An 11929-nucleotide genomic window follows, 5' to 3' on the forward strand; every position below is an offset into this window, starting at 1 on the left:
CGGCCCAGGAGCTTGCTCACACCCCATTTGTGTTCAGAACATGACGAATACGGTGGTGAGGACCACGCTGAGGAACGACCTGTCCCCAGAGGGCATCATCCACCACCTGAAGATCCTGAGCCCCATCCACTGTGCCTTCCAGAATGACCTCTTGACCTCATCAGGCTACACCCCAGAGTGGGGGTGAGTGAGAAGCCTCTCTCCATCTCTCCAGCTCGGGTTCCTCTCTAGAACCTTCACTCTGGGGGTTCTTTAGGGTTTCGATCACTCAAGGACACTTTCGAGAGACTGAATATACAAATTGACAAGGACTCAATTAACCGCCAATATCCCTAATTTTCACCCCTGCTTCTAATTTAGGACCAACCAGAGAAAGCCAGCTGTGCTCCCTAACCAATCACGCAGGACACCCCGCTTCTAGCGAGCCGCTGGGGGCGTCCCCATGGCGATGCCTCCATCAGGGTGCACCTGAGCCTCCCTTTTCCACTGTGAAGATGCCCCCTCCCCTGCCCGCCTTTGAGTCCCCACCAAGCGCACAAGCGACAGGGCTGCCCCCCACTACAGCCAGCTGGGAGTAAACAGCTCTGCCCTTTCTCCCGTGGGGCAGGGGGTCCTCCTTTATTTCCACACTGCCTTGGAGTTGCTTTGAGGGGAGGAACAGGAACACGAGGGGTCACAGAAGCAACCTCCCTGCAGCCCGCTCCTCTTGCAGGGTTTATACCATCATCGAGGACCTCCACGGAGCTGGAAACTTTGTCACCGAAATGCAATTGTTCATCGGAGACTCTCCAATCCCTCAAAATTATAGCGTGTCTGCCAGCGATGACGTCAAGATCGAAGTGGGGCTCTACAAACAGAAGAGCGACCTCAAGGTGGTCCTGACCGAGTGCTGGGCCACGCCGTCCAGCAACGCCAGGGACCCCATCATGTTTGGCTTCATCAACAACAGGTAAGGGCTCTGCTGGGCCCTGGGCACTGCTGCTCCCCTTGCTGGGCAGCCTGCTCTGGGCTTCTGACTCGCAGACCCACATGGATGTGGACCTGGGGTTCAGGTAACACCCCCAGGGGACTCTCCTTTTGGGAATGGGAGAGCTGGCCTCCTTGCCTCCCAAGGAGCTCCGTGTGCTGTCAGATATATTGTCAGGAAACTCATTCGGGAAGAAGGATGGGAGGCCGGTTTACAGCTGGTGAGCCCCCTTCCCTCTCTTCCCAGCTGCCCCATCCCCAATACGCACACGGACGTGATCGAGAACGGGAACTCCACGAAGGCCCAGTTTAAGCTGAAAATCTTCTCCTTCGTCAACAACGCCATCGTCTATCTGCACTGCAAGCTGCGCATTTGCATGGAGTCCCCTGGAACCACGTGCAAAATAGTAGGTGTTTGGTGTTCTAAATAGTAGGTGTTTGGTGTTCTAAACTTCAATCTGGGTTCACGTTCCTTGTCGCTAAGAGGGCGGTTGCTCCTTTATCAGAAGCCCACAGCTTGGGCCGCTCGGGGTCCCAGTCTCTGGGAGGAGGCACTGGCCTTGCAGACTTGGTCCCTAAAAGACATGGAATGAGGTTTCGACAGCAGACAGCCCCTGAGCAGAGGACGGATATAGTCGGATGGCTGACCTAAGTCCTTCTTGAGGCTGTCCCGTCCACTGGCCGTCACATGGCCTTGCCATGATGCTCAAGAGGTGATTTAACGCATATTTAGGTGGAAGAATGTTACTTTAATTTAATATTATATTATAGCAACATCGATGGAACACTGCTGAATCCCGGCCACTGTGATATTTAACAAAGCTTTTTTTCTTTCCCGTGTTCGTCCTTCATCGTGGGATCGTGAATAATTTTGCATTCTCATTTCCTTACACCTTGAATTTGAAACGTGCTTTGCAGTCCTGAGGTTTGAAAGCTGTTCTTCAAATCACGGACAAGTACGTGAAGTGACTGTCGTCACATGTTGTCTGTGGCCGAGGACGCTGGCGAGAGCTCTGCTGGCCTCTGGTTCCTACGGCACATTACTCTCTCCTTTCGGGGATGGGCTTTTCCTGTCCTGCCAGACTCCTCGGTTTTCCTGGTGACCAGCCTCTGAGTGTCAGTAGGACAAGCAAAGGGGAGGAAGCCCCCCGACCGCCGATTTTGTTGATGTCACTTTTTCTCAAAGAGTAGGTCTTCTGGAACAACGGGACAAAAGGACCACAGACTCCCAGTGACTGCCGGCTAAGTGTGCACGTGGGCCTGAACCTGGTCCCATTGGACCCTCAGAAATGCTAGGAGGGTTAACAGCCACAAGAAACTCTGCATGGAGCTGCCAGGCCCCGATTCCTTGCAACAAGGCTTTGCGTGTTTCTTTCCACGTTCCTTTAGGAGGGGTATCGTACAGTTTCCCGGGGCTGCTGTAACAAAGGGCCACGGACCAGGTGGCTTACACAACAGGAGTTTATTCTCTCAGTTCTGGAGGCTGGAAGTCCAAGATCGGGGTGTCGGCAGAGTTGGCCCCTTCTGAGAGCTGGGAGGGAGAATCTGCTCCAGGCCCCTCTCCTCGGCTCATAGATGGCCATCTTCTCCCTATATGTCCTCACATTATCTTCCCTCTGCGCATGTCTGCGTCTGTGTTCAAATGTCCCCTTTGTAAAGGACACAGTCCTACTGGATTAGAACCCACCCTAATGACCTCATCTTAACTCCATCATCTGCAATGACCCTATCTCCAGAGAAGGTCACATCCATAGGGCCTTCACCATCTTTTTGGTGGGACAGAATTAACCCAGAGCAGGTATGTAGGAAGCAGATTCCATCATGTCCCTGAACCTTTCTGTAAAGCAAAGGGGTTGAAAGGAGCAAACGGCAGCAGTGGGCTGTGGAGAGCGCAGGTGACTCTGAGCTGTGCCTGAGATGTGACACCTGAATGGCCACGGGGCCAGAGCCAGCAGCTAGAGATGGCTCAAGGGGCTGCCACATCTCACTGCTCTTGTGAACCTCACTTTCTGCAACCCTCCTGCCGCCCGGCCCTCCCTCCACCTCCTGGGCCGTCCCGCCTGCGCAGAGCCCTGTGGTCCTGCCCCTCCAGCTCTCCTTCTCCCCCCGTCGGAGCTCATGCAACTGGATAACTCGTAGGACTCAGAATAGCATCCCTGATAGGAGCGCATTTCTCATAAAGATTGTCCAACTAATGTGAAGTTTCTCTCCTTTCAAAACAACAGACTTGCAACGATTTTCGGTCGCTGAGAAGTGCTGAGTCATCTGGGACACACCTGATGTCCTGGGGACCCCTCATTCGTACTACAGGTGAGTTGGTGACGTGATTTAGACAACTAAGGAAGAGATGCAACCAATTCCATTTCGCCAGCATGTGAACCCAGAAGCCACACAGAACCCTAAGGAGTTTCCTACGAGACTCGTAGGAGTAGAAATATTGTCAGTTAACACTCGTTGAGAGCCCCGACTTTCCAGCATTGCATTAGGTTTTTGACACACAGAATGTGATTTGCTGCTCCCAGCAGCCCTATGAAGTAGGACCTGTGGTCATCCCCGTGTTGCAGATGAAAAGGCCGAGGCTTCAGCAAGTCAGCACATGTTTAAATAACTGAATACCTGGGCTGCGTCATATGAAGCCAGTCAAGGTTCCTGACACTGGATAAACACCTTGAGTGGGTTGTTACAAGGAAGGAAGTCAGGCCCTAGCCAGGTCAAATACCGTATGTGCACGCGTGTGCATGTGTGGGCCAGCGTGCATGCATGTGCCAGCGTGCACGCACACGAGAAAGCAGTTTTATTCTGGGCTCGGCTAAATGAGCAGATGCAAAAAATGGTGTTGCTGTTCTCGCTCAGTATTAAACTTCCATCACCCAATTACGCTTCATGTATTTTCAAAGCTCGCTATCAATTTTCTGGGAAAACATCTGATTTTCTTTGAAATCTATCCAATTGTTTTGGTAAAAACAATGGTTTGGGGAAATTGTGTCTTCTGGGTATTAAGACAGAAAGTACTAGCTGTACCCCAATATCTATCTTCCTCTCCTTCCATAGTGATAGAACCCCCAGTTTTGAGCTGGCACCTGGCCGCTGGGAGTAAAAACTAATTCCCATCAAACCTGGCAGCTAAGTGTGGCCGTATGAGTAAGTTCCGGCCAACGAGATGCAAATGAGAATGTCAAGGAGCAACTTTGTAAGCAGTGCCCTCCTTAAAGGCGTCTGGTGCCCATCCTCTGCCTGTTTCTTCTTTGTCATTCTCCCCGTCCTGCTGTCTGACGTGCAGGGGAGATGGCTGCAGCCTGCCGCCATCTTGGACCTTGAGGACCGTGGTGCAGGAGCTGGAAGGAGCCCCATTCCGAGGACACTGTGGAGCAAAGCTGGGGGGCCAGGCCCGGGCTCTGACTGCCACTCTTTATGCCACAAAGAAAGACACTCCCATTTTCTTTGTCACTGCTATTTTGTGTTTTTCTCTTTCTTGTAGCTAAACCTAATCCTAGTTGATTTTCCTTTTTTGGATGTTTTTCTTCCTACCTTTGATGGCCCTCTGTATTTTCCTGTACAAGAACTTCTGGGTTTGGGATGCAGGCTATGAGCTGGGATGTGGGTGCGGATCAGGACTGGGGAAGGAAGCTGGGAAGCAGGAGGGGGAAGGGCTCCTTGGCCACTGATTTTCAACTGCCGGTTCTCATCCAAACGTTTGGGAATTTAAAAAGTCACAGGTCCCAGGCCATGCCACGCCTACCGACTCAGAGTCTCTGGAGCTGGGTTCTAGGTGCTGGTGTGGGCACTGGTCCTCAGGAGACTGCTGGCCTCAGTCCTAGGACAACACGCTTTCCCTGCCACCTCCATTTTTCTTAAATTGCTGAGGAGAACTTGACCTGGGGCCCTAATATGAAATAGAATAGATGTGAATTGCATTCTCATTTATAGAAATGGAAGCTTCTATTTGTTCATAGATATTAGAGATAATGTCAAACCAGAGTGGAAGAAGCACTGGACTCGGAATTAGGACACCTGAGTTTGAATGTAGGCTCTCATCCTTATAAGCTGTGTGGTCTTGGAAAAATTTACTGACTCTTCTGAGCCCTATCCATCCATCCATCCACCATTCCTCCATACATCCACTCATCTATCCATTCTTCCACCCCGCACCCCATCCATCCATCCATCCATCCACACAGCCATCATTCCTCCATCCACCCACTCATCCATCCATCCACCCACCCACTCACTTATTCATTATTTCATCTGTCTACGATGTCAAGCACTCTGCTTTTTCTCTGCAACATGGGAGTTATAACAACTGCCCAGCATACCTTACAAGGTTGTCATGAATGTCCAATGAGTTTACAGTAAACGAAAATCCTTGCAAGGCTAAGATTTGTGATGCTGGAACTAGGCTGCCTACATTCAAAACCTGGTTCTGACTTTGGGTCTGCTACATTGTGCCTCATTTCCCTCATCTGCAAAATAATAATAATAATTCCTACTTCCTACAGTGCCTTGAACATGGAAACGACTGGATATGTGTTAGCTGTTATCCTTTGTAACTGGCAGAGCACTATGCTAATGGAGCCGTTGTAGAGAACACCAAATATATTAAGGATATGGATGGTCGGCCTCGATAACAGGGTTATAATTATTCATTTTGTTCATCATTCACTCTCATTGTGTTCTTAGCTTTGGTTTATTCCATAGATGTGTCATACAAAAATACAGAAAAATCATTTGGAAACATGGAATCTCCCAGTTGTTGGGGACTTGACTATATTTTAGTAGTGTATATTAACGGAAATACTGTTGGAGACTGCAGAGGGGGAAGAGGCTGGCAGACAAGTCCCTTCAGGATCTCGTCTCTGCCCCCTCCCACCGCGCACCCACGCTCTGCCTCCTCCCACAATGTATCTACGCTCCACCCCCTGCCGTGGTGCAGCCGTGACCCGCCCTCTGCCACTGTCCACCCACACTCTGTCCCCCGCCACCGTTCATGCATGCTCTGCCCCCTCCCACCTTTCACCCACGCTCCGCCCCCTGCCATCACATCGCCTCCACTTCAGGGAAGAGCGAGAGCCCTCAGAGATTTCAGGGAATGGTCCAAGCTCCTGCAGCTGATACCTGGACAGGCCGGGCCTCTCAGAGCAGTTCTGGGCTTTCCCTAATCCCCCTCCTGTGTCTCTACGGGCTACACTCGCTTGGTTTTCAGGTTCAGTCCACTCCAGCCCTCACACCACCTGTGTTAGTTTTCTGGGGCTGGGGACACAGGAAACTAAGTACCACAGCCTGGGTGGCTTAAGACACCAGAATGCATTCCCTCACTATCTGGAGGCCGGAGGTCCAAGATCAGAGCTCCGGCAGGGCTGGTTCCTTCTGAGGCTGCCAGGGAGTATCTGGCCCATCCTCTCCCTCCCGGCTTCTGGTGGCTGCTGCCCTGGTGTCCTTGGTTTGCAGCTGCATCACTCTGGTCTCTGCCCCTGTCATCTCACGGCTGTCTTCTTATAAGGACACCAGTCATATTGGACTAGGGGCCTCTCCTGCTTCAGTATGACCTCATCTTAATCTAATTAATTACATGAGCAATGGCCCTATTTCCAAATGAGGTCACATTCTGTGGTGCTGGAGGTGAGGACTTCAACATACCGTTTTGGGAGAAGGGGGGCACAATTCAGCCCATAACACTGTGTATCTGCAATTTTAAGGAAATTTAGTATCAATCCATTTGGTAGCATCTTTGTGCCACCAACAAATTGTACATCGGCATCGTAATTTTCGCATTTAATTTTTGGAAATCTTCCATGGCCACTTGCTTTACTAGATAACTCATTTCTCACTAGAGTTTCTTGTGTGAAGAGTTAGAGATAGTTCGAGGCCAATGTCTGTGGGATGCTCAAATATCCTGGCAGGAAGGGTCTGGAACAATTATTGGGGCCGCTCAGAAGTGAGGAGCCTGGGGGTTGCCCAGATGGCAGCTGAGCTGGGGCCATTGCCCTGCTCCTGGGTTATACCCGCACTAGCAGGTCCTCTGTCACATCTCACAGGCTGTGTCCCCTTCACAAAAGCAGTGACATGTCAACATCTTTGCAAAAGGACTATGTGTGCGTCCCCCCAGGTGATCATGGCCACCGCCCCGCGTGTGGGTACAGCCTGCTCCAGCTATCCTGGAGGAGGGCCAGTTGATTTTCATTTAAACTTCTGACCCATCATGGACTGACAGGTGGTCTGACTGTGCATGACCTGCACACAGTTCATGCCACATGAGCGGTCTCCCCTGGACAGGTAGATACGCTTGCTGTTCAAGGAGACACCCCCACTGATGGTTCGGGTCATGTGGGGACCCACGCTCAGTCCCCATTTGTGACTAAGGCACCAGGACCGGTAACTGTTCCTGAACCAGTCAGTGGACAGCACTGGCCTGTGGACCCCACTCGGCAGCCCTGAGACAGTGGGTCAGTTAGGAGCAGTTGGCTGCAGGTAACAGAGACTCAGCTGGAGAGACGGCGACCAAACGGGTTCATTTGTCCCAGAAGCTGGCGGTCCCCGGCTGGCTGTGGGCTGCACTGTGCCGGGGAGGGGCGGACTCTTCTGTCTTTCTGCTTCAGCATCCTCAGTGGGGGCAGCCCCGCTTGTGCTCACAAGATGTCGGCTCACCTGAGGCACAGGAGGAGAGGACGGGCTGCTACAGCGCCCCCCGGAGGCTGGGTTTGGGGCCAGTCGTGAAGGAGTTGTCAGGGAGGCTGGCTGCCCAGAGTCTGGGGGCCTCGGGTTCCTTGGGAGGCTGTGGCTGCTCCAGTGTCCCCATCCCAGTGTGTCCCTCTGGAGGAAGGGGCTGCCAGGTCCTAGTCGGCTCACTGTCCAGGCAGCCCGGAGGGAGCCCCCGGTGGCCTGTTCGCTGGACCGCTCAGCTGACTGCCACGCCCCAGGAGACCCAGAGCTGCATCTACTTTGTGCAACTGCCTCGAGAAACAGGATCTTGAGCGCCCCTTGTGGCCCAGGAAGGCTCTGTCCTAACCAGACCTTCCTGATAAGCGGAGGTGGACACCCTGAGCTGCAGGGAGACCGGAGGGAGACGCGCGTGCTGCGGGATGCGCCTCGCCTCCTGCTCAGATGCCCCGCGGTGTGTCACGCTCACACACGCTGTGCTCTGCGGCACCGCCTTCTTCACAGGGGTGCACAGGTCTCCCTCCTGGGGCATGGGGGCTGACTGGTGGCCTCCTTTCTCAGGCAGCCCGGTTTTCGCCTGCGGGAAATTGAGGTGAAATTCACCTAACACAAGTTCACTATTTAAAAATAAACAATTTGGTGGCATTTAGCACGTCCACAATGTTGTACAACCACCCCAGCCCTGAAACTGTCGGTCTGCTTTCTGTCTCTGGTTTTTCCTTTTCTGGATAGTTCTATAAACAGGATCATGCTATGTGTGGTCCCATGTGCTGGCTTCTTTCACTCAGCATGATGTTTTCAAGGTTCCTCCGTGTCATAGTGTACATCAGAACTCCGATCCTTTCTGTGGCTGAGTAATACTCCATTGTAGTGATAAACCACCATTTGTTTATCCGTCATCCGCTGATGCACTCTCGAGTTGCTTCCTTCCATCTTTTGGCTGTTGTGAATAGTACTGCTATGAACATGGTGTACGTGTATTTATTTGAGTCCATACTTCCAACTCTTGGGTACACACCGTCCTGTGTTTTTATTGCCCTCCCCGGGTCCTCCGTGGTGTAGATCGTCCAGGCCCAGCGTATCTTCACGCGGGGAGTCCGGCTGGCTCCCCGCCTCCCCCGGAGGGCCTGTTGCTCACACACGGCCTCCCTCTCTTGGCCAGAATGCTGGGCAGGCTGAGCTGTCCTGGCTGCTGCCTCATCACCTACGGGAACCCACAGGTACACAGGCACACCTGCGGGGCCTCACCACAGGGATCAATCACATCCAGGTAACAGTGTTATGGAGCCGCCATCTGTGGAGAGCTTGCTGTACAGCAGGCTCTGTCCTGAGCCCTCCGTTCTGCCCTCACATCAATGTCCCCGTGCTGGGACCACAGGCCGTCCCAGGCCCACGGAGACGCGTTCCTCCTGGTCTGGGCAGACCTCCCACCTTGCCCCTGTCTCGTCCCCTGCAGGTGAGTCTCCAGGTGTGGAACCAGGCCTGGGAGCCGGGTACCTGGTCCTCATCGTGGTGGCCATCTTTGCCTTGGTGACGGGGGCAGCCGCCCTGCTAGTCGTGCGCTACCAGAGGATGACCGGCAAGTACAACTTCAGGACCCAGTCGGACAACTTCAGCTACCAGGTGTTCTCTGAATAGGAGGGCCCGCTGCCCTGAAGGTGGGTGAGGAGCGAGATGCATCTGATGCACGTGTCCCACCTTTGCCACCGATGGTGACAGCACAGTGTGCCTGAGGCTCTGGCAAAGGGCAGATTTGCGGGCGTCAGCATTCTGGACCCCCTGGTGGAGATGCATCCTCCCCTCCTGGAAATCGACAGACAAGGAGCAATGGGAGAGGGGACATGGATGATTAGTGGGTTAGTGACAGGGTTCTCTCTATTTACACAACCATGGGCCCCAGGGGACCAGTGGCAGTGCAGCAGGGCTGAGAGCAGAGCCCAGGCGCCCCCCTCACATCCCAGATCTGCCCCCTACTTGTGGGCGGTCCTGGGCAGGCCCTGAGCCCCTGGGACCTCAGTTTCCTTTGTAAGAGGGGTGTGTGACCACCGCACAGAGAGGAAGCGCACGGAGGGCCCTGACACAGCATCTGGCACCTTCAGTGCGGAATCATCCCCATGATCATTCTGGGTCCCCTGCCCCCGCCACCAATCACTGGTGTCCTGGACACTGTAATGGGCACAGGTCACCGCCCTGCTCTACCCAGAGCCTGTGATTTTCAATATTCGACCTTCGAGTGTAAAGACATTCCTCTGAAGGGGCACGTGGGCTGCTTCCCGGGCCTGAGCATAGGTTACCACGGACGTGCAGAGTGCAGCGTTGCTCATAGAAACCTGACAGTGCGGTGGGAAATGCCAAGATGGTTGTTTTTGTAAAGGTTTGAGGTTTAAAAGAAGGAGGAAAGAAATGATCATGGGCCACATGGGGCAGCTTTCGTAATTGCTGCCTCCAAACGCTGTCAGAGGGGGTCAGGGAGTGACAGAGCAGCCTGAGATCCCATCTGGGCCCCAGGCTGCATGGAGGCATCCTGGGCTCCGCCCCTCACCTCCACCCTCCCCTGAGCTTCTTGCTTCCTCCTCTGTGCCTCCCACCTGCTAAGAAGTTCCCTCACCTGCCCACCGTGGTTCCCAGTCCTCTGTGCCCTCTGGGAGACGCTGCCTTTTAATTTGGGGCACAATCTCTCACTATCCAGCAGCGTAGAAGGCTGCCCTCAGGGTTGGGGGTAACCCTTCACTACCCATACTCCCGCAGGTTTTTCCACATGAACATCTCCTTTCCTGCTTGTAAACTGACCCAGACGACCGCCTTCCCCATGCAAGTAGTCATGAATCGAGCTCAGTTCTTAATTCATCAAGCACTGACGGGAGCTGCCTCTGTCCCGCATCCAGAGCTCAGATGAGCCCCAGAGATGGCGGAAACACAGCCTCTGCCTGGCCCCAGGAGGTCTGTCGTCTGTGTACGTCCCAGAGAAGCAACGTCCCCAGGCGGGTGAGAGGAGCTGTTGGAGAAGTGGGCAGTGTGCTGGGGATGCCCAGAGCTCCAGACATGGGGATCTTCAAACCAAGCACAGATGCGGCTCTGCCATTGCCCAGATCACTGCCACCACCCCAGAGCTCCCAGACCCTTTGCCATCCTAACTGGTCCAAGTGGCCCTTTCTCATCCATCCATCCACCCACTTACCCATCCATGCACCCAGCCACCCATCCATCCATCCTTCCATCCTTCCATCCTCCATCCATCCATCCACCCACCCATCTATCTATCCATTCATTCATTTGACACTCTTTGTCAAATAGATAATATTTCCTATTTTCAAAGATATTTGACAGTGCACATGAAGTTCCTTTAAAAGTAAGTCAGTCATTAAATATATTGTTAATGTTATTTTCAGGAGACATGTATACTCTTTAACTTTTCTCCTGCATTACCAGGATATTGTTTTTATTTACACAGCAGTGACTCAAAAGGCACTTGATTAATATGAAAATCTTTATGAAAAGTAGAAATAACATAATATATAGAAAGATATATAAATCACTATTTTATATTTTTCCAAACATTTTTACAGCCATTGAAAAAATAATCTTACCAGGGAGAGTGCTAGTTACCCGTTACACAATGGGAAACCAGAGAAGGAATGGCTGAGCTATTTGTGTAAAGTCACAAAATGAATTAATGAGGAAATTAGTCTAGAACCTAATATTTTAGTCTAGAATTTTCTCCATCACACCATGCTAACAGATAATGCTTTTCACTTTATTTAAAACAAATTGAATCGCATTTGACAGCTAACACCTGAAAGTATAGTCTTTTTCCTTAATGAACTTAGAATTATAATATGGTCTTAATTTTTAATTCATAAGATTAGCTTGTTGAATAAAGTTAATTGCCACTAATACAGAGCATTTGGGAAATGTGAGTATTTTGATTTATTGGATATCCTCAGAGTCAGTAAAGAATTACAATATGTAGTGCTGTGGATAACCGATTGAACAAGTAGAATAAACTGCATATGACGTTGAAACTTGACTGTGCTGGCTGCCCTGCTTGGTTCAGTTCTCATCACATGTGCCCCCAGCATCCACTGACGGCGGGGTGCTGTGCTGTGCATCCTGGGCAGACCAAGACCGCGTCTCTGGCTCTTCTTGAGCTGCGTCCCTTTGTTCTGACATCAGCTCAAGACCTTTCCTGAAGAAGAGACAATAACCACTCACTAAACCCAGGTTCTGAGCCCCATGACTGTGCGGCTCTTTGGGATTGAGATCAAGTAGTTGACATACATTTTAAAACGTCATCTCTAAAACCTCATCT

General features: G+C 52.0%; 1 protein-coding gene across 1 annotated transcript in view; it reads left to right on the forward strand.

Annotated features, from left to right (window-relative positions):
- Positions 1 to 11642, forward strand: part of UMODL1 (uromodulin like 1) — a 62667-nt gene extending 51025 nt beyond the window's left edge. The window contains exons 17-22 of the mRNA XM_070597250.1: positions 38 to 183; positions 713 to 949; positions 1214 to 1373; positions 3192 to 3276; positions 9077 to 9278; positions 10369 to 11642. Of these exons, the coding sequence (XP_070453351.1) occupies positions 38 to 183; positions 713 to 949; positions 1214 to 1373; positions 3192 to 3276; positions 9077 to 9258 (810 nt within the window). The 3' untranslated portion in view covers positions 9259 to 9278; positions 10369 to 11642. The remainder of the gene's footprint in view (positions 1 to 37; positions 184 to 712; positions 950 to 1213; positions 1374 to 3191; positions 3277 to 9076; positions 9279 to 10368) is intronic.
- Positions 11643 to 11929: the final 287 nt, after the last annotated feature.

This window comes from Equus przewalskii, chromosome 27 (assembly GCF_037783145.1).
Source record: "Equus przewalskii isolate Varuska chromosome 27, EquPr2, whole genome shotgun sequence".
NCBI lineage: Eukaryota > Metazoa > Chordata > Mammalia > Perissodactyla > Equidae > Equus > Equus przewalskii.